This window comes from Chelmon rostratus, chromosome 3 (genome assembly GCF_017976325.1).
Source record: "Chelmon rostratus isolate fCheRos1 chromosome 3, fCheRos1.pri, whole genome shotgun sequence".
Taxonomy (NCBI): Eukaryota; Metazoa; Chordata; class Actinopteri; order Chaetodontiformes; family Chaetodontidae; genus Chelmon; species Chelmon rostratus.
The window spans coordinates 5,447,779-5,470,505 of record NC_055660.1 but is presented as its reverse complement, the minus strand read 5'-3'; the positions used below and the strand labels follow the sequence as shown (position 1 = coordinate 5,470,505).

General features: G+C 45.4%; 2 protein-coding genes across 2 annotated transcripts in view; both read right to left on the bottom strand.

The window, feature by feature from the left end:
- Positions 1-844, bottom strand: part of mtnr1aa (melatonin receptor 1A a) — a 35,514-nt gene extending 34,670 nt beyond the window's left edge. The window contains exon 1 of the mRNA XM_041966701.1: positions 420-844. Coding sequence (XP_041822635.1) covers positions 420-603 — 184 coding nt within the window. The 5' untranslated portion in view covers positions 604-844. The remainder of the gene's footprint in view (positions 1-419) is intronic.
- A 10,138-nt stretch (positions 845-10,982) lies between these two features.
- fat1a (FAT atypical cadherin 1a) overlaps positions 10,983-22,727 on the bottom strand; it is a 75,485-nt gene continuing 63,740 nt past the window's right edge. The window contains exons 19-28 of the mRNA XM_041966156.1: positions 21,741-22,337; positions 20,769-20,991; positions 20,549-20,680; positions 20,065-20,222; positions 18,810-19,278; positions 17,987-18,140; positions 17,536-17,646; positions 16,769-17,406; positions 15,682-15,819; positions 10,983-12,576 (exon numbers count right to left, since the gene is read on the bottom strand). Coding sequence (XP_041822090.1) covers positions 11,897-12,576; positions 15,682-15,819; positions 16,769-17,406; positions 17,536-17,646; positions 17,987-18,140; positions 18,810-19,278; positions 20,065-20,222; positions 20,549-20,680; positions 20,769-20,991; positions 21,741-22,337 — 3,300 coding nt within the window. The 3' untranslated portion in view covers positions 10,983-11,896. The remainder of the gene's footprint in view (positions 12,577-15,681; positions 15,820-16,768; positions 17,407-17,535; positions 17,647-17,986; positions 18,141-18,809; positions 19,279-20,064; positions 20,223-20,548; positions 20,681-20,768; positions 20,992-21,740; positions 22,338-22,727) is intronic.

Genomic DNA, 22,727 nt, shown 5'->3' with positions numbered 1-22,727 from the left:
ATTTCAGGGCGCAGATGTCTTGAGTGATATTAAAGTGATAAATCAGAAGGGAAGTAACATAAGTTTTGTGAAAAAAATAATGACAACAATAACCTCCCTGACGAGGTTGTGTTATATGGCTGCTTCGCGGTGGCTCGGATTTCTAACAAGCGGCTCGCCGGGAAAGATGGACAAGCGTTAAAAATGACCAAAATAAAACGTTTTCATCGCTCGCGGCAGCGCAGCGCCAAAGCAACACAACACCGCGGCACGGGGGCGCATTTTTAACGCATAAAACTACATTTTTCTCAACCTCCACGAGGCTGTTGTCGCTTTAAAAAACAAAAAAAAGCAAACATGAGTTTTTGTTTTGTTTTTGAGTGTAGTCGCGCGCGCGGCATCGGAGCGGCGCGCGCGCACATACACCTCTCCCGACTCACCTGCGTTCCTGAGCTTCTTGTTCCGATACACGGAGAAGATGACCAGGAGGTTGCCCAGGATGTCAACAATGATGGTGAAGATGAGGAAGCACCCCAAAGTTGTGGTGACCCACGGCGGGCGATTCAGGACGGCGTCACCGGCTTCTGGCGAGGAGCTGTTCAGGTGAGACCCATTTATCACCATTGTATACCGTCGCTGAACTTTCCCCGCGGAGCCAAATTCAACGCGCCGCGACCCCCCCGCGCGTCCTAAAGCCTGCGTGTCGGAGACGCCGGTGCTGGGATACTACAGCCTCCCGCCGCTCTCATCCTCATCATCTCCACGCGCGCTTCTGCTGCCTCTCGTCCCCTGCGTGGACTGGCCCCAGCTGCCGCGGATCCGCTCCGGTACTCTTCCTCTTCCTCTCTCCGGTGTCACTTCTGCGCCCGTGTGCCATTCACTTTGGCGGTACGCATGTGTGACATGAAGCCGCAACTTCAAACCTTCGCAGCACGTGATCAAACAGTCCGGAGAGGGGCGGCTTTAGTTCCAGGGGGGAAATACTGACGCCTGGTGGCGGAGAGGCGGAACTGCAGCCGAGCGGCGCGGAGCGCGTCCTACTTCTCCTCCGCTTACCGGATGCGTGTTCATTCATGGCTTCGCGGTCGCCCGCTTTGCTTTATTTCAGCGGCCCATTCATTATGATTTTCAAGAGTCATTCATGCTTTCTCGTGTTCGTGTATCAGAGAAAAGGCGAAGGCTGTGAGAGAGTATGAAAGTGCCGAGTTTAACCAACATGGACGGATGAAAACATGCTGCTGAGACGGCGATTTACTCTTAAAATCATAGATTTAAAATCAAACACATCGACAGATTAAAGGTCTGAAGCCACGTCTTTTGCTTTTTCAACTTTTGCCCACATATTACATTTGGATCTGCTTTTCTTTAACACTGAATTTATTCAGAATGGTTTACAATCTATACATAATATATATAATTAAAGTTCAGTGAGAGTCGCTCTCTCTGTGTGCAGACGCATAATAAATGAAACACTGATAAAAAAAATGCCTTTGTTTGAGCGTCCTTGACAATGGGCAGAGTTTCTATACAAAGACTGGCCGTTATGCTATTGTTTGTTAATGATGTTCACAATAAATGGGTCACCCGCCCCCCTTCACACACACACACACACACACACACACACACACACAGCAGCCTATTGAGCCATCTCTTGAAAACTGCCGTTTAAGGGTTTATATTAGTCTGTAAATTTGAGGTATGTAAAAATATATATATGACATTTGTGAAAACTATAGACTCATCTGCCTGTCTGTCTCTGTATCTATATGAACACCAGCTCACCATCATCAATCCTCCAAATTAATCCCTCATTATTACAGAGTTTTTCATTATGATACTGCAGCGCTTCCCCACATTTTCAGCTTGTCACTCATTAAAAATGAAGTACACTTGCAAAGTATCACCAGTGACTGCAAAGTGCTGTGAGTTTAAGCTGCGAGTCAGCCAAAAAAGTGACAAGTGGCATTTCGATGAGGGACACGGCTGAAAAGATGTCTTTTTTTAACCGTGTAGGGTTGATGTTCTGATCAGTTTTTACTCTAATCGACCTGCATGCTTGTGTGTTTTGTGGTGCAAACCTTGTTCTGGTTTGTTTCTCCCAGTAGCTCATTGACAGACCTGCTGATCACTGACAGAGGTAAATTAGAGATCACTCGATCCTTTAAGCCAATCAGCAATAATCATTATATTTCAGCGGCACTAGAGTAAATGAGACTGTCGATACGTGTTGCTTTTGTCGCTGCTAAATCAATTAATCACTCACACACTGTGGTCATGACAAGAAAGTCCAATATTATTATTATTGTTTTTATTTTTATTGTTCAAGACACTCATTTCAGTATTGGTTGTTCTGTGTATGTGTGTTGTTCATTAAGATGCCTTCAGATGCTAATGCTAATGCTAATGCTAAACTGGACTTGTTGGGAGCCAAACATGGAGTCTCTGCAAAGCTCTGACCAAATATGCAAATAATTAAAAGATATTTGAACCTTGCTACGATCACATAATCGACTCGTCTACATTAAAGTGTCAGTGGTGCAATTTTGGAATTAAAACAAGAAATAAGATGAAAGCTGAAGTGAACTTTGGGCCTCTTGAAGTCGTCCTCTTTCAGTCGTTGTGGCTGTTTCGGCTCAGCGTAACACAGCGATCGAGCCCCGACTTTGCTTTTATTCTGGGGAGAATCTCATCCTTCATCTCTTTCTGTGCCTCGACAACGTTATTATGTTTCGACTCAGAGGCATCGCAAAATTGGCAGCCGTAATAATCCTGATAATAATTTACCTCCTGTAATTTTAAGATACAAACAACTCGTTATTATAAATAATTTGCGACTTGTATTCATGCGAAATGTGATCATTATCTCTTCCCGTCCGTCCCTCGATATCACACTTTCAGGTCAGCCTTTTCTTTGCAGACATCTTTAGTGCGTTTAAAAGACATCACAGGAAGCTCTGCTGCATATCAAAGTAAAGCGGAGAGAAGAAAAAGGACTGATTTTATGAGTATATATAAAATAGATATATATAATGAGAGAGGTTAGTGAGACAGTCCAGCAGACATATTGTAAGAAACAGCCGACTGAATTTCTGTCGTTTCTGTTTTGTTTGATGATAAAGAAGCTTGAACAAGTGGAGCTTTCTGAGCTCCTCTATTAGAACCGCACAAACTTATAATTGCCTGCGACTCGGTATCTCCAGCTGGGGAACTTATTGCTCTTTTTCCCCGAGTGTTCGTGTTTTCTGGCTTACGTGACTAACAGACACTAACACTAATTGTCGAATTTAAACCCTGTTTCACCCTTTGCGACTCTTTGTGGGAGTCTTCGCCCACGCTGAGAGGTCTGTTAGAATCTAATTAAACAAGCATCTCAAAAAAAAGCCGCTGCTGTTTCGGCTTCATGTAATTTTTTTGACCTTCTCACTTATTGTTCGACTTATATCATCCTTCACACCTGCCATTAAACTGCATCTCCAATCCAGGTGATTACCCTGGTTTCATTTACACCTGACTCTCTCTCCAGTGTCCATATTAACATCCGATCATTCTGTCCAGCTTCTTGTTCTTCTTCCTTCTTCCTCCCTCCTCTTGTTTGCGTGGGTGCAAAAAAAAAACCAAGATGGCAGCCATCTGAGGCGCCATCATATCGACTTTTTGTTGCTTTTCGAACTCGACGTCTTCAACGGCTGCAGAACGCTGTTTTATGCAGCTGCTTTTACTTCAGCGGTGGTCAGTGCCACCACGTCCAGAGGACCATCTGGAGGTGTGGAAGCAGGTGAGACAGGCTGCCAAGCCTACGTACACGCAGTCAACCACGGAGTCTGCTAACGTCTGGAGGATCCTTCGTGCTGTCGACTTTGTAGTCCAATAGGAAAGTGGAAGCTAGTCAACCCAGCGTGCTAACGTGAGCACAGAGCGCAAACACGAGTGGAGGCATGTTAGCAGAGGTTCATTATAGATTCTAGATTTTTCCTGACATTTAATCGTGCGTTTGGCTGCAGTTACCACAGCATTTTCATCCATATCAACGCCATCTCCACCTGCTCTCTCTCTGTGGTTTGATGTTTATTGCCTCCTGATGTATTAGTAATTAGATATGAGCTAAAGATTTCCATCCCATTAGCCATCTGGCCAGGGCCAGTCCCAGCTGATACTGGGCGAGAGGCGGGGGTACACCCTGAACTGGTCGCCCGTCACCTACAAGAGATTTTGGAGTCCTAACCTGCATGTTTGTGGACTGTGGGAGGAAGGTGGAGCAGCTGGAGGAAGCCCACGCAGGTGATTGGTTCGCTCGCTCCACGTGAAGCGACACACACACACGACGGCATGCAGGAAACGTTCCTGAACATTTCAGGGATGGACCACATGTGTGAAAGGAGCTCGTGAGCTCTCGCTGACTGGCAGAGTCTTCAGAACCAGGAGTCGGGAGCGCTCCTACGCGACCCCGACTCTTATCAAGCTCAAATCACAGGTGGCAAAAAACAAGCACCAGCTGGTTAACTGCTCGTGAGTCTGTCAGAAGTGAAGCGACATTACAAACTAGCCTCAACGCTCGCCCACACAGACATTTCAATCAAATACAGGGCCGACCCCGTCAGTCAGGATCTGCACTGATCACAGCAAAAAGATAATAAAACTGAAATATACCCGGATTTCTGACTGAAACAGATCTGGCTGTCATCATGCAGACTAGTTCCTGCTGTTAATCAGCAGCTGAGAGTTCCTGCATCTGCCTTCCATCCCTCGTTGGAGTCCATGATCCACTGTTTTCCCTGCTGTGCGTTCACGAGCATCCAGAGCGACGAGGCTTTTATCTGATGGATAATTAAAGTCCGTTTATAAATCAGTAATTGCAGCGGTAGGGGAGCATGTAGCCCAGCCCGAGACAAGCAACGAACAGGCATCCGAGAGCAGCGGAGACATGTCTGCAGGGGATGCTGTGTTTTGTTTCGACTCGCGTGCTTTTAGGAAAGCACACGGCAGCTACAAGGGTTTACTTTTACTAAAGTGGTCTTAAAGAGTAAACAGGCGAAGACGGCCGCTACGGATGTCAGCGCCGGGAGATAACACAGAGCTACTTTTTTTTTCTCCTGTTTTATGCCAATTAAGCACCTGAATTTAAAGTGAAAGGATCGCTCCTCTTCTCTAAAATACCTGCAGAGAAGCTTCTTCACCTCACCGGCTGAACGAAGGGGGGAGAAATGAAAAGGCAGCGGCGTCATCGCGGCAATCAGAGAAACGGCTTCAAGAGAGCCATTACGAGTTTTGCGGGTGACGGGAAGGTGAAAGAGGAGTGCTGCGTGTGGGGGAGGGAAAGGGCCAGATTCACCCCACCCCACGCGAACACACACTCCCGCCCGAGCGTCTCATTGGAGAGAGCTGTCAGCGAAATGAGGGAGAGGAGGCAGACGTAATGTAATGAGTGCAGCCTCGACACAGGCCCGGCATGTCTCTGCTGCTTCACTGGTCATCACTACATCCCACAGAGAAACAAGAGTGTTTGCTTTTATCTGCCACCCCCCCTAGCCACAGCATCCCACCCTCCGTCCTCCTCCATTTGGCCCGTTGCCGTGACAACAGCAGAGCTCCACCCAGGAAGGAGATGTGTATGGTAGAAAGAGGATTATTGGGGTCAGTAGTCTGTGTGTTTGTGTGTGTGTGTGTGTGTGTGTGTGTGTGTGTGTTTTCTCACACACACGTAGCAGTACAGTAAGTGAATTACTCCGGCGTGAACGGAGGCGGACACTTCCTGTTTTGTTTTGTTGTTTTTTGTTTGTTCAATGTGGCGTCTGACCTCCTGCAGAGCGAAACTGAAGAGTTTAACACCGAGCGACGGCGTTTCAACGTTTAGGATTGATGTTCGTTAACAGTTTGGGAATGTTTTTGCCATTTTTTAAAATTTTCCTTTTAAAACCAATGATCGGGACTCTCAGGTCTTTTAAAGGCATAATATAGAACATTTCTGCATTAAATGATCACACCTGTGTTGTGTATTTTGTCGAGTCGAGTGCTTACATTATCCCAAATGAAAAGAAATCTGTAATTTCGTTCAAGGTGCGTTTCATTTGGTCACCTGTCAGTGCCGTCGTATCTCTTTAAGCTCTCTGCTTGTTCTAATTAGCAGTGGACATATATAAGTACATACTGTATGCTGGAGCACCAGATGATACGTCACAGAATGAGGAAGGACGTTAGCGAGCTAGCCTGCTAGCCTCGCTGTTGTTTACTGCTGCTTCCTCATGATGGAGCACCGTGATTCATTTTCATTGGCAGTGGAGGTTTAACAGTGATCCCATGCTACTTCATTAAACAATGCAACTGCCGCTGCATTGATTTACTATTGAACTTCCATGAAGTTTGGCAACTTTTAAATGAGATTAAATGATTAATGATCCAAACAGACGCAGCAGAGGTGGAGATTTCCTGACTTTAAGTGGCCAAAATGCTAAAAATACTGGATCTGAGATCATTGTTAGACCCTCATGTGCGGTAAACAGACACTTCATTCAAACTCTGCACCTCTAGTTTGTAGCACAGGCTTTCTATCAGAGAGAAGGTAAGCTTGAAAACACGAGCACGACTCACAGACGCTCAGATGGGAGGCGAAGGTCAAGCCACGTGGTCAGATCGGCCAAACGAATCCAGGCAGAGAATCATCAAACTGTGGGTCAGGCAGACTCACGCTGAGACGGACTGCAGGTGGACCAGAACACCGGTAGACTCATCAGGGAAATGGAGAGCAGGTGTGTGCAGAGGTGGTCAGGTGAGGGAGTGGCTGGAGAGTTTGTCCCAGGCACCAGACTCCCAGCGTATTTTAGTGTTTTTTAGGAAAACACACAGCAGGTCAGTAGATGAAGCCATCTTTATATTTATCTTCATCATGATTATTGTCATGAGCTCATGCAGACACATTCAGAGCTCATTCATTGTCTGATCGTTCACTAACGAGCCGCTGCTCCCTCCAACTCACTGAAATATTAGCAAATACAACTCTTCAACTTGAAAAACCTTGAGGGAGGAGAGGAGAGCTCCTCATGATGAACTGCTCCTTTAATCAATCCCAGTTTTCTTTTCTTTCCTTCTCCACGCCCCCCCCCCCCCCCCTGCTTCGACCCTGTCGGGGGCCCTCAGCTTATTTCTCATCACTGACTGTGCAGACTGTCCGGAACATGTTTAAACAGCGCGATAGCCTCTTGTTAATCGCCGTCTTCCAGCCGCTGCGTTCCTCTCGGACGCTCCTGATCGATTTGACGTGACGTTTGAGGTGTTTGATATTTGCATACGCCTCTGTGAACGGTCTTGTGCACACATTCTGCGCAAACAGCGACTCATAGCTGGAGGTTTGAGTGATGAGAAACTAATCGGTCTGTCAAAAACTCTGGAATACACTGACTGTTTTCATTTTGTGTGAGTTTTATGGAGTGTGTGAATGGGATACATATCAGCTGTAATGGCACCTGGTTGTCTTTTTACAAGAGCGCCACTTTGGCTTCGAGGGGCAGAAGAGAGAGTACGATCAGGTTTTCAGGTTCCCCTGAGTGAAAAGATCTGCCCTCTTTCAGCTTTTACAGGTTCCCACGCATCCTGGAAAACCTGGAAACCATTCTTCCAGGAAAACGCATGTCAACATGTCCCGAAAAGAAAAAAAATCTGGGTTTAGTCATAAACAACTAGTTTATCTCTCAGAGCTGCCCAAACTGGATAACACTGCTATCTGAAAGTTATGTTCAGGATCATGTTTTTATTAGCTTTACAGATGAACGTTGCTTTCTTCTCAGCTTTGAGAAATGTTGAATTCTTCAGCATGTTTGGTTCAGTTGCTGCAGGGGTTCAAGGTGCATTCAACTGTGGCAATGGTTTTATATGGACGTTGTTGAGAGTTGGATGATGATGAACGGGAACAATGAAAACAATGAACGGGAGCACAACTGTATGTGAGTCAGACCGCAGTGCTGCATTAAAGTAAAATGGACCAAAACATGACATGAAATGCTTAATTGTTGTAGCGGTTGCTCGCAGTGGGTGTCCTTCGCCTCGTTAAAGACCCCATTTAATATCATTAGTCAAGGGCCTGAAGTCTGGTGCGAAACTCAACTTGACTGTAACTTCTAACTTTCAGAAAGAAAGGGTTTCAGGTCATAAAATAAGAATAATGATGAATTTTAGCATTAAAAGAGGGCAAGAAATTAAAAAAAAGCAGTGAGAGGAGATATTATTAGTGAAAGCATTTGCATTAAAGCAATGTTTTACATATTAGTGTATGTATGATCTTTGTCTGTGATACCAGACAGATTATCATTGAAAATGTCCTGGAGAAGTCCTGAAAAATGGTCTGTGGAAAAGAGTGGGAGCCCTGTTTTAAGAGTTGTCATATGCTGCCACCTTGTGGTTGTCTTACAGAATTACAGACTCACATCCTCCCAAGTGGATGCTAATAACACAACCCTCGAAGCAGAACTGCATTCCTGCTTCCATCATATGAATAATGCATTCCGCTAATAGGTACAAAAAAACCTTAATTTATTTAATGGAAAAACACCTGATGCCATTTCCAAAGTTAATTGGATCCACCAAGCATGAGATTAAGCAGCACATGAGTGGCTGCAAAGTGGTTCGATTACCACCACTGTGAGAGTTTGGAATATATGTTTCTGCACATTAAGCCTTGCAGACTGTGGCGCTGTTCCTGAAAAGGTCTGGAAGAATTGTATCGGCCTGAGCCGCAGCCTCTCTTTAGGGTGAAAACTGGATAGAAGTGCAGGAGTGTGGCGACGGATCCGAGAGCTAATTGTTTCACAACCAAGAAATAAGTGAAACATGGTGAGAGGAGCAGCGCAGCGTGGCGTGTAGGAAAGCACTTCAACAATTACTGAACACCTTTTCTTGACTCTTCAGACCAAAGTGATGCTTCAGCTTTTATTCTGAAGCAGGTTGTGTTGGTTGAAATTAAGAAACCTGACCAACGGGTAACGAAGACATAAGGAGCTCAATTCCAGCGTGACCTTTCACCTCCACGGTCTAATGAGGACTTATAAAGAAACATCTGGCTTTGTTTCTGGTTGATAAATAATTCATTAAAGCTTCAGACATCATAAAGCCTTAATAAAAGCAAGCAGGCTCTGAAAAATCCTCCTCTATCTTCATGTAAGAAGACCAGTTAGAGGAGACGACACCAGTCTCAAGCCAGCTGTGGAGCTGGATCCAGGAGACCTTTGGCCTGGCTGATGATGAAGACTGGAAACTGGGGAAATGGCTCGCCAAGCTCTGCAGTAAATGAAAGAAAATCCGCCTACCAGCACCTCGAAGGTCAATAATTAACACGTTATATCTCATTTATTTCATATAAAACACATTTACGGGGGTTATCCGCTGGACTATTTCTTGGCGCACACCAGTAACTTCTGCAGTGTCCATTAGTTCTGAGGGAAGGAAGCGAAAAAGCAATTGCCAAAAGTATTTCTTTAAATGAACGACCGCAGGCTCGACTGAGTGTTAGAGGCTGAAGAATCCATTACCCTTTATTAACGACTTACTAAGAATCATAACTGCAGATTAAAGGCTTATTATTAAGCGAGTAAGTCATCAATAAAGGGAAGTTAGTTTCTGGCTTTCTAATAAGCCTTCAGCTCTGCAGTTATAAATGTTATAAGGGTTTAAACAGCAGTAATCCGTAACATCTGCAGCTCTTATGTGCGCACTTTGAAAGTGCCAGCGGTAACCGAATAAAAGTGTTCACTGGAGAGCTCCTGGTGGAAAGACAGGATGAAATGCACATTTGAGACAACCTGGCAACCCTGGTTGTCCTCAAATGTTTTATTACCACTCATAAGCATTAATGATTTACTATTATAAAGGCCGGTAGATAGTGAGTGCTGGTACTGAGCCCTGTGGTGCAGCAGGCGTCACGTGGAGACATGTGGAGACATGCTGGGATTCATTAGAGAGGCTGAGGAGGGACTCAGAGACGTGGACTGACTCTGCTGTCCTGCCTGAAGGTCAGGAGGTCACCTGCAGTCCACCACAGAGCCCAGCAGGAAGAGCAGTGAGTCCTGCGCGACCAGGTCAGCACAGAGCCCAACTGTGGTGGTGGTCCGGGCCTGGAGGTATCAGGGTGGTGTTATTTTAGCGGTCCGGTGAGAGACAACCAGCGTTTGTTGATACAAGCAGCCGCGGGGAGTCGGAGGAGGGACGAGACGCGGAGCCGTCACACTGAGAGGAGTCGTGACGGAGACTTGGTGATTTTAACTCCATTAGATCCGCTTTCACCTTCTGTTTCCGCTGCCGTCCTGAAACTTTTGACTCTGTCTGTCTCTCTGCACGGAGGCTCGATGATGCTTACACTGAGCGAAATACTCAAAACAAAGACTCTGTTTATTGTTCCTGCAAGTTTCCACCAAAGTCTAAATATTCTAGATGTCCTCTGGAACATTTCATCCACTTTGACCCAGAATTCACCCTGACGTATTTGGTAACTGTGGGAACTTTGGGGTCTGCACAAGAATTAAAACTAAAGTTTTAACAGTTTGGCTGCATGCTATGAGCTTGTAATGACCTCTAGCTTTGACTTTCTGATGTTATACTTGACTGTCAGACTGCAATTTAAGATTTTTTTTCACTAATAATTTACTATAGCAGTCGATTACCTTGTATATAAAATATCACATTTTTAAAAAAATATCTTTAAATTGCTTTACAAAAGAGAGAAGTGTGTCCATCATCTCAAGTTGACACATAGTTTGACCGACAGTTCAAAATCCCAACAAGGCTGATAACTTCTTATCACGTGAGACCAAGAAAACCAGCAAATTTGCACATTTTAGAATTAAATTCTGTGCTTAAAAAGACATAAAAATGGTGAATCTGCAGTGAAACAAAAATCCCAAAGTTAGATGTCAAACCTGCAGCAGTTTAAAGAAACCAGATTATCACTGAATACAACAGCCTGGTTCTATTCAGAAGCGGTTTGGAAATAACTGCACACGGACAGCGGTGATATTTTTTAGGAATAATTTATTGCCAGTAGGAAAGCGTGAGCCTGTGGCAGTATTCAATAAAAACCTTAACAAGACCATAGCATTGCTCACACACACACAGACACCTGAAAAAGTCACGTGTCCATGGATAACTCTGCACTATAAATATATTGGGTCCCATTTTCTTGGTGGAAAAATAAAGAGGTTCCAAAGTCAAAATTTACAAACAAACAAATAAAAAAAAAAAACAACACAAGAATATGCAGTCGTTCATTGAAGACCCTTTTTGAAATGAGCAGGAGACAATAAACGTTACGAGTACACTGTGTTCAGAAAAGCCACGCTCTTTTCTTCTTCTCTCTTTTTTTAACGTTTCTTTTTTGTGAATGTAAGCACAGTAAGGCTGATAATGTCACACCATTTAACTCTTTTTTTGTTGAAAATAAAAGCATAGAATATCTACAAAACCTAGTAAACTTTGAAATCAAAACTGTACATTTAAATTTACATTGAAAATGAGGACTTGTATAAAAACATTTTGCTTGGTTTTATTTATAGAAACGAAGATATTGTGGTGAAATACTCTTTTTTTTTTTTCATGATGCTTTTCCTGTTGTACATTGAAATGTTGATCCTCCAAACATCCACTTCCTGTGTGTGATGACAGTTACTTAAAGCATGGCACTGCCAACTCAAAGGGGGGGAGTTGGACGCTACAGAGTCTCTTCTAGCTTCATGAGATCTTCTCAGCCGACTGGCCTTCACAGCCGGCCGTAACAACCCCGCTGTTTTGACTCAATTCATCGTGTGTGTGTGAATGTACGTGTGTGTGTGTGTGTGTTTGTGTGTTTTCTGTGGACACATACTGTGCATGTTTAGTGTGGGTGGTGTGTGATAATATAAGGTGTAGCTGTGGGTTCAGGCACTTTTGTTTGGATCCAGTGTCAGACTTCAGTGTGCTGTTGGGAGTCCAGCCCCGGGATGACCAGACGCTCAAAGTGGCCCTCGTCGCCGCTCTCGTAGTCGCTTATCATCGCCTCGGACTCCTCGCAGCACGCCGACATGTCCGAGCAAGAGGCTGTGGACGTGTACAGAGACATGGACATGTTGTCCAGGGCTGAGGAGTCAAAGTCCCGACTACAACCTAAAGGGTAGCCCCCTCTGTAGCCGCCGGTGCCCAAGGTGGAGGCTGGGGTGGTGGTGGCTGAGGTGGAAGTAGCGCCTTGGCCCTCGGTGTCGCCCGTGTCGCTTGCGTAGGAGTGCTGTGGCAGGTACTGGTTAAGGCTGTAGAGCTGGGGCAGGGCCGGCCGCTGGCGGACCCCGGGCGAGCCGCACGGACCGGTGGCGGCCGGGTCCAGATCTCTGCCCAGGGGCCGCAGCGTGTCGCAGCGGTCGCCGTACTCTGGCAAAGGCGGCGGCGGCAGGTCGTCGTTCGCAGGGAAGTCCTCCGGCGGCGGAGGGAAGTCGCTCTCAATGTCGAAGCCGCCGGGATAGTAGTCGGTGTCGATGGCGCTCGGGTCACTGTACAGAGGGGCGGGCGACTCCACAACCTCATACTGTGGACACTCCTGGATTCCAGGAAGTTGAACACTTGGCATCCAATCAGATGTGTCCCAGTGATATCCTGTTCGATGAGGAAAACCACAATCATTAGGAATCTGCAACAAAGCTCATCGCATACAATTATTAACATTGACCACATGTCATCGTGTTAATATTAAAAAGCCACACCATGCAACACAACACATCACACCAACACGATGAGCTGCTCTTCAACAAACACTGTGTGAGAGAGACTTTATGACACACAGCACACACACTCACAGACTGAAGGACACTAAAATAAACATCGATTTCTGCCTCGCTGTCTCATGTGTTCAGTTCTTTGGATAAACTTTTGAGTGTTTTTATAACAAAGTCCCATTTTTTTCTTCCAGATTTTTCATTAATCATCTCGAACTTCCTTCATTCCAGCGGCTGTCAGACTCCAGCATCGTTTGATTTAATGTTACGCTGCGATGATGCTGCTTCACATCACAACATCGCAGACGCATGTTTTGCACTGCTCTGTTATTAATGTTAACATCTGCTCATATCCATGACATCTGCTGCAATATTACACATTCCTTTACTATGTTATATATTTTTCTACTGCGCAGTAGTACAAGTACATATTTTTTCCATTGGAAACTGAGCAAGGCAATTGTATTTTATACTATTTTGTAAATAATGTACATATATGTAGCTGATTTTACTCTATCTTTTGTGTATTTGTTCTTTTTTCTTTGTCCTTTTTATTCTTGCTGTCTGTAACAACGACATTTCCCTGGCGTGGGATCAATAAAGTTCATCTGATCTTATCTTGAACTGTGAGTTATGCATAAATTTATCCAATCAAATGTGATTTGGGGGGACCAGCTGACCCGACCCAACAAATAAGAGCTCCCTTCACCTTGTGGGTGGGAGTCATGTAACTTTGTAAATCCTGTGACCCTCGAGCAGCAGAAACACAGACACACAAACACAAACGTCCATCCAGTCGGTTAAACTTCCCGTTAGTCGCTGAGTTAAACTCGATCACATAAAGGTCGGATTAACGTTTTCTTTAACGATGTCACAGCAGCAAAGTCATGCACGGGGATGTTTTGGGGATTATAAATAATCTTGCAGAGGGCAACATAACACTTTCTGAGGCCGCTGATGCAGAACGCGCTCAGTGTCACACCAGCTTGGCCTCACAGAGGAGACTGGACCCTCTCCTCGTTAAACTCGGGGGTTAGTGCTTAAAGAGTTAGAGGGCGGGGTCGGGGGAACACCAGTGAACATCAGGCACACAAAGATGTAAAAAGTCACCTCTTGGGTTCTTGAGATCATGAGCCAAAAAAGACTCTTTATATGAGGCGAGAAGGAGGAGAAAGAGAGAAAGTCACGTTAAAACCTGAGAGGAAAGAACAATCGGCCAAGAACACGAATGAAATGAGGGCGATGAAACACTGGAATAATGATCAAGAGAGTGACAGGTTAATTAAAGGACAACAGGTTCGCCATTTTCTTAAACAGACTTCTTGAGGTGTATAATCAAAGGTTGGCAAAGACAAATAGTGGGACTTGAAGGCAACACTTCCGTGCCTGTTTAATTTAGCATTAGCATATCTGTTTAATTAGCAGCTGAATCTGGAAAGGAGCACGGCGAGGTTGGATGAGGTTCGTCAGTGTAAGATAATGGCAGCTCTGTAACCTGCACGTCACATCCCAACACCAAGGACAGAACTACTGGCAAATGGAAGCAATAAAAGAGTACCTTCTCCTTCCACCGTGTCAACAACAGCGTTGACAGGGTGGATTACTGTCACTATGGAGGCTTGTGAGAGGTAGGGGAGAGCAGAGTGGGTGGAAGAGATCTGGCATTAGTATAAATGCTTTGATAATATGAAAAGAAAGAAAAAAAAAACATGTGGAGCTCATGGTGGTGGAGCGATTCCAACACAAACGTCACTTTTTTTATTTCAGCGTCGACACTGAATGTCGGGGAGGGGGGTCGGCTGGCACAAGACAATGGTGGAAGGCAACACAGTGGTGGTGGTGGTGGTGGGGGTCTGGTTTGTTTGTGCAAGATAACACACAACAACAACATACTGAGATGCTACAGGGTGCCACTGACAGTACAGATGGAAGAATCAGTGAAATTCCCCGGAGATATAAACACACTTCTAACCTCAACACAGAGAAAAGCCTGTGTGTGTGTGTGTGTGTGTGTGTGTGTGTGTGTGTGTGTGTGTGTGTGTGTGCGAGCTCAGACAACAAACTGAGAACACGAGGAAATAGAAATGGCCTGTTTAGGGAGCATTCAATTTGTGATTCAATTTCCGATTCATTCCAATTCTCGAGGTAAGAGATGAAGGTTTTGATGACTTATGAGCAGCACGATCCCCGTCATGATATCCCAGTAATGACTCGGGGTGATAAGGATGATGTGAAGGGGAAATGGCAGAACGTAACATGTGAGTTTATACCCTGGTGATTTGTTCCTTGATGTTTGCTTTAAACATCCGTTTGTAGCTACATTTTGGAAAAAAACAAAACAAAACGACAAACGATAAGAAGAAAAGAAGAAAAAACATGCTTATAGATGAGAAAACAAAAAAAAACTGTCGAAGTCAATGACCTTGTGGGTGATTTTCAAACACAACTGCTTTCTGAGTAAGTCATCAAACTCCTTCTGAGCGCAGGTAAACTGAGATCCGGCAGAATAGAAACAGGCTCAGAATGTTTTTTTAAATAGATATAACCCCGGGAGAATTAAACAGTACGAGCTGCTGTGATTGCTTCCGTCTGTACCGGTAGTGATTGAGGACTTACAGGCTGGACCCCCTATTTAAAACCTTGTTCTGGATCTGTGGACTGATTTGATCCATATGGGAGCTGAAGCCCCGCAGCAAAAAGAAAGAGAAAAGAACACGTGACCCCAGAGCCACCATTCGGGCCATCCGTTCTGAGCATGCAGAGAAACAGTGTTAGCATAAAAACCAGCAAGGCTCTACAAGACAACGGCAGCTGGAGCAAAAAACCCTGCAGGCTGATCAGACAACAGAAGAAAGCAAGAACTCATCACAAGTGCAAAAACGACGTCTTCTACATCTTATCAAATATGAAATTGTTCAAACTAAGCTGTCTTGTTAGTTTTTCTCCAATAAGAGGGGCAGATGTCACATGCTGAATGGCGGCTTACCGTTATCATCGCAGGACTCTGACTGGAAGGAGCTGAGGGACTGGACCTCAGACATGCTGCCCCTGGTGTTGTAGGGGTGACAGGCACTGTCCTCCACGGGCTTCTTGGTCAGGCACGGGTCCAGGTCTACCACTTTAGCTGGAAGAGGAAGCGCAGTTTGATGCTAGTGTGTACGTACAGAACATGGATGAGGTCTAACAACAGCCTGCTTAACTCATAGCAATATGGTTGAAATCCATCAAATAATAATCCAGCATCAAACATGTAGATTTTTCTGGTGTCATAATATAATAATAATCAATATCAAAATATCAATTCTATGTTCAGTGAACTGTGATGTGTTTGAGGCAAAGCTATTCATTTAAAACCACAATTTTCTTTGAATTAAGTTTGGAATTAACTTGATTTTAAGGGTCCATTATTTCCGAACAACTTCTTGGCACTTTTCCTGGAAAGAACGAGAGAATATGGTACAAATTATAGACAAAATTAGTTATTTTAAATAGAATGTAGTTGGTTATGTTGACTTTATGAGCCATTGTTCATTTTCAGAGGAAAAAAACGCTCCATTTAAACCCAAAAGACGATTACTGCATAATTAATTTATTTTTGGAAACTTTATTATTCATATATGCTGAATTGTGTGCTTGCCCGTAGAAACATTTACAGGTTAAACTGGCAGATAATTGGAATTATTTAACTGGAAGTGCACCAATTAAGCACTGCCTCTATTTTCCCTATAATTACTATCAAATTACATCCATCCCAGGAAACCTCCAAGGAAATTATGGACCCGTAAAATTGTGTTACCCAGAATTTCACTAATATGATCCTGACTGGATTCCGCTGAAAGCCGATGATCATTTTGATTTATCCAGCCCTGCTCCTGTGTAAGTCCGTGTCCAGGAGAGGGGGGCTGCTTGACCGTGGGGCCACCCACACTAAGAATGTGTGCACCTACACTAAAAATAACATGCTGTGTACCGTGTTCAGTGCCTTCAATGCAGCTAATGTCATGATAGAAGTTCTCAATGCAGTTCCTGCTCCGGCACAGGTAAGTCAGGCTGCCACCTGGGAGCAAACTTACCGTCATAATCATAGTCCCAGTTCGGCTTCTGGATGGAGTCGCTGTCTGAGACTGAGTTGGAGGGAGGGGGAGGAGGGAGGTTGGGCGCTACGCTACACACCGCCACGGTCTTGCGGTGTCCGTGCACAGAGTCTGGGTTGAAGGTGCTGAACTCCGGGTGCTCCGGGATGGCCGAGCCCTCGAACGAGTTCCTGTCCAGGTTGTTTCTCGAGTCGCTTGGAATGCTGGGAGTGTAGGAGATGGGCCTCACGGGGACCTGAGGCGGGATGTCGGAGTAGATGTTCTTGTTGAGTTTGGCGTCAAAGTAGGGTCTCTGCAGGAAGGAGTGCGGCACGTTTGAGCCTCCGTGCTGTTTGTCGTCGTCGGTCTTCGACTTTCGACAGGCCTTCTTGCGGATGATGATGAAGAGGAGGACCAGGATGAAGATGCTGGACACGAAGACCACAATGCCAATCACCTCCTCCAGGCCGATGTTCCAGGAGGTGGAGACGAATTCGTTGCGCACCTCTGCGCGCAGCTCACACATCTGCCCGCTGAAACCCAGCGAGCAGTTGCACCTGTAGGAGCCGTAGGTGTTCTGGCACTGGCCTCCGTTGGCGCAGGGGCTCTTCATGCACTCATCCACATCACTCAGGCACCTGCACAGATACGTTTGGGTCAAACGCTGTGTGCTACAAACTGCTGATGCACGAGATCACTTCTCCAGTTGGAGATATTAAATAATTTAGCTAGTTGCCTTCATGGATTTGAACTCAAAAACAACATACCTGTCTCCCTGGAAGCCTGCTTCACACTCACATACTGGACCATCCAGACTGTCAATGCACTTCCCACTGTTTTTACAGGGGTTGTCTCTGCAGTACGGCCCCAACTGGCACCTGAATTCAAAACAAGTTCGCTTAAGCAACCCAGAAAACAGAAGGAACGCAGCTTTGCAGTGTGAAAGATTTGTGTTCAGTATGTTTCATGTTGCTGCAGGATATCCTCCTGTGTAAAGTAATGCAGATTCAAACTCTAAATATGACTCAACATTAAATGTTAGTAGCAGGTTGTAATTTCAACAAGTAAAATGATGGTTATGAAGTTTTGTGATCATTTTGCTTTTGTGTAGCTTCATCACACAAACGTGCAAAATCATTTGACACGGCACCGATGCTGCATGCGCGTTCACAACATTTTGTATTCATAATCCAGACCAAGAAGAAGACGTTGTAATACCTTTGTCCTGAGTACTGCCCTCTGCACTGGCAGTAGAAGTCGTCTGCACGAGGTACACAGGTGCCCCCATACAGGCAGGGGTTGGAGGCACAAGGGCTTATGCCAATCTCACAGTGGGTGCCCATGAAAGAGGCAGGACACTTACAGAAGTAGCCTGTGGAATTAATGAAGATAAAGACACTGAGAAAGTGGACATTTTTAACTACTGTCAAGTCAAAGCCAGTTTGGAGACAATCGCTGGGGATGTGTGTTAAATAGGTAAATCTCAGCCATGCATAAAGGCCATGTGGGAAAATAATTACAGGGACTTTAATGGTTCACCTGGTAAATTCTGCGTAATTTACATTAATTCCAACAGTACAATGACAGAGCCATGATATGCTCACCACACTGTTTCTTCTTGTTTTAAATTGTGCTGATGTTACTGAAAGTCGACACATCCTGCAGATGTTTTACATAAAAACCTTCCAGGGATGCTGAGGGATTACACCCCTGAACCTCAGGTAGGTTTTTAATGTCAAAACAGATGCACAAGTGGTGAGTTTGCATTAATAGCAAACAGCATTAAAAGCAAATTAACACAGCACAGGAGCACACTTCTTACAAAACTATGACAAAAGATGCCTGTCCCTGGTCTTGAATAAAAGATTCACCTGTTGAGTCACTACACCTGGTTGTGAGTAGCAGAAAGGAAGCTATGCTTGATTTGCGGTTAAGACAACAAGACGTGACCAGGTAAGGAATTTAGGGCACACTTAATCTCTCCCAGATCTAAGAAAACGTAAAGGAGTGAGTGCAATGAGCTGAGCCAGACGTTATGTACCTCCATTAGGCAGCGAGGTGCAGCTCCCTCCGTTGGTGCAGGGGTTGCTGGAACAACTCTCAGCAGGTGCGAGTGCACAGCCCGGCGCCACGTCCACGATGTCCTCCAGCACAGCGTGGGCCCGGTGAGCTTTGGTGTTGAGAGGCAGCTCCTGGCCGTTCAGGGTGATGGCCTCCATGCAGCCGCGGAGCCCGTTAGTGACGGGCAGGCTACGGCCGTGGCGAGCAGAGGCGTGCTGGCGTACGTGACCGCCAAAGTAAATACTGTTGTCAAGATTGAGGGTACGCAGGGTGCCCGGCGCTGTGCCTGAGGCGGCGTGCACCCGGTCCAGCACAAGCTTTGCGTAATTACCATCGACCTCCAGCGAGACGGTGTGCCACTCCCCGTCGTTAACCTGAGCGCTGTGGACTGACACGAGGCCGGGGCCGCTGCCGCAGTCGAACTTGTACTGCAGGCGGCCGTTCACAATCTGTTTTAGAGTCAGAAAATACAGAGTTAGAACAACATATATCAGACTAAAGCTGGTTATTCATCTCATCACTTCTGCTCTTTGTTTCCCTTTTTGAAGATGAAAACTTGGGCAGAGAAATCATAATCAAATCATCAAGTCACTGTTATAAATCAATGTCTGACACTGTCATGAATCACTGGCTATCAGAAAATACAGTCTGCATCAATTTATCACCAGGCCACGAAATAATTCATCTCAATAAAGAGCAAACAGATTTCTCCAGACAACATCAGAGACAGCTTAAATAAAACATGCAACAGTTTGGAGATATTAAAAGCCTTACATGGCAGTCTGATAAACAATAACCGCCTTTCAGCCAGCCAGGTTTTAGCCTAAAGTCTGGTGTGCAGACTGCTACACCAGACAGACTCTAAAAGGAATGTGTGGAAAACTGCTTTCTGTTTCCCTCCCAGTATTAAAATAGCTCTTGTGTGTGAGTTTTTTCAGGCGACCACCACATTCCCATCGTCCCTCATGTGAAACAGGTTTTAAAAATGGCTTTTTGAACCCTTCAGCATAGCTGGTTAGTACACATGCCTGGATGGTCTCATGGGAGGGCGGGTCAGTTATGTGCTTATTAAGCCCCACTGATATGAAAATGCTGGGTGTTAATACAGCGACAAGCTAAGAAATGCATAGCGACAGTCAGTCTAGACTTAATTATGACGAACGAGGTTATCATTTCAGTTTTTGTAGAGGGTGAAGGAATAAACGTAGCTGAGTAACAAGGCCAGACAAACACACCTCCAGGATGCTGTAGTCGGTTCCTTTAGCGTACATGACGGTAGCGTGGCTGGAGAAGGTCCTGAGCCTCAGAGACAGTTTCATCAACTCCAAGTTCTCATTCTCCATCAGGTGGTACTTCACGTAGCCGCTGCCGCTGAACGTCAGAGAGTGGCCATCTGACATGAAGCGACAGACATGTAGTGAGAAGAGCTGGGACTAAATCTTAAATAAAAAACATTCAGCATCAACTTCGTTTTATTTTCACCATCATCACAACCCAGATTCAAAAAAAGTTTAATGTGATGCTGTGCTCATCCTTTGTGACAAACTCGACTGAAAACAGCACAAAGACAATACAGTCAATGTTTGACCTCATTAGCTTCATTCACAGTTTGTTTCTGTTTTTATTTATATTTTCCACAGCGTCCCAACTTTTTTGGACTGTGTTGTACAAATGGAAGAAGATATCTTGGAACACAGATTAAAAGGTGGGTGGTCTTACCGGAGCATTTGCCCTTTTTGCCCTCCGGACACACACAGCTGTACACTGTATCTCTAGGATCTGCCACACACTCCATACCCTCAGGACAGGGGCTGTTCTCACACAGGTTGTTCAGCACGGGACACCTGCCACCTAAATGCCAACACACATCCACTCAGAATGACAGTTTCTAACAGTAAATGTGCATCCGTCTGAGCGTATATGAGGAGGAATCATCCACCTTCGCACTGGCAGGTTGCAGTCCTCAGGTGTCGTGGGGTGACGAAGCTGAGGCGCGCCGTGCTGTGAGTGGACATTGCGGTCTTATCTAGGGAGATGACCTCATCGCAGAAGCGCAACGGGCAGTCCAGACCCGCACACAGCTTCTGCACCACCCGCACGATCCGAACCCCCGTCATCTCCTCGATCACCGCTGCGGAGGAGTTCAGCTTACGGAAGACCACCTGATTGAAACATGAACACCAACAAACTCAATGAAGCTGAAATCAGTACATTAGTCAATTGACAGATTTTTGCCATAATCGAGCAACTCCAACCCATTCACATCCACTTTTGATCACAACCATAGTCCTGCTCCACATCACGTCCATCCATATCTTCAGCCATCGCTCTTCAGCCCTTCACCACCTCCACCACATTCCTGTACAGCTCATGCCATCACTACCGCCTTAAAATAACAAGGCGGGATCTAATCTAGTCCTCTCATACTTTGTCAACCATCTAATTGTGCCAAATATCAATACATTTATTTCATTTTCTGTACTGAACATAAACAGGATTTGGAGATATGAAGATGTCTATTAAAATAAACTATTAAAGAATATCTGCAGATTAATCAATAATGAAAATATCTGTTTGCTGCCCTAAAGACAAATAAAACATTTTTGACTGACAGGAGATCTTTAACTATTTTCATATGTGATCATTTTCAGCTTTTCTCTTTTTTACGTCGTCACAAAGTGAAAAGGTTTGGGTTTTACACTGTCGGTCAGACTAAATAATGAATTTGAAGGCATCACCTTGGGCTCTTTGGAAATGGTGACATTTTATGGACTAAACGTTTAATTGACTGTCGATTAATTGCAGCCCAAAACATAAATTAATAAAATTTGTGAGAAAATTACAGCTTGGCACCAGAAGAAGGCACCAAATGATCATCAAAAACATAAAATGTAATTGTGGCTGCTCTCACCTCCTGAGATTGGTAAGGGCTGCCAGATCTCTCCAGAGTCAGCAACACATCCAGATCTCCTTGCTCTGAAGGCTGCAGGCTCACTAGCTGCACTTCGCTCCTCCGAACTCCGGCGATGTTTCTCAGCGCTCTCTGGAAGTTGCGCCAGTAGTCCCCGATAAACTCCTCAGGGGCAATGTTTGCAAAGCGCACAGCAATAGAGTTGTCCAGTGCTTGACGAGTTGCTTGCCTGACGTGCACGGTGACATCTGCGGCCGTGGTGAAACGCCCGTCCGTCACCGTCACGTTTAGAGGGTAGTGGCCCACATCAAGCGGCCGCAGGGCGATAACTTTACCATCAGAGGCGGAAACTGAGAACACTTCACCGCTCTCGTCTGAGGACGAGGAAGAAGAGGGGGCGAGGCTGTAGGTGAGAGTGTCGTAAATGTCTTGGTCGGTGGCGTGGATCTTGCCCAGGACACCTCCGGGGTATTCGTCGCCGGCCGTGGTCACGAAGACGTCCAGAGGAAGGATGGCAGGAGGGTAGACGCTCTCTTCGATAATACGTACGCTGATGAAGGCGGTGGAGAAGAGCGGAGGTTTGCCGCTGTCTGACACCTAAAGGAGAAGGAAATGATGCACCGTCAGGTTTTATATGCAAGCCTTATTTTTCCGGCAGCAGAGGGCAATCAAGCTCTTCCAGTGCGAACCCTCAGCTGACTACACGCTGTAGGTTCACTGGATGTTAATGCCAACAAATACATGTACAGATCGTTCATTTTAACATTCACACCTTCACGCGGATGGTCATCAGCTCTGCAAGGAAAAAACAGCTCTGACTCAACTCTGAGTGTGCATCTCGTGTGTAACAAGACATCACACTTAGATATCATCTCCCATCTGCCCACTCGTTTTTTTTTCCCTCTGTTCTTTCCTCTACGGTGACACATGAACACCCAGCAAATCACGTGATCACGCCAACTCAAAACAAATGTCTTTGATTTATGA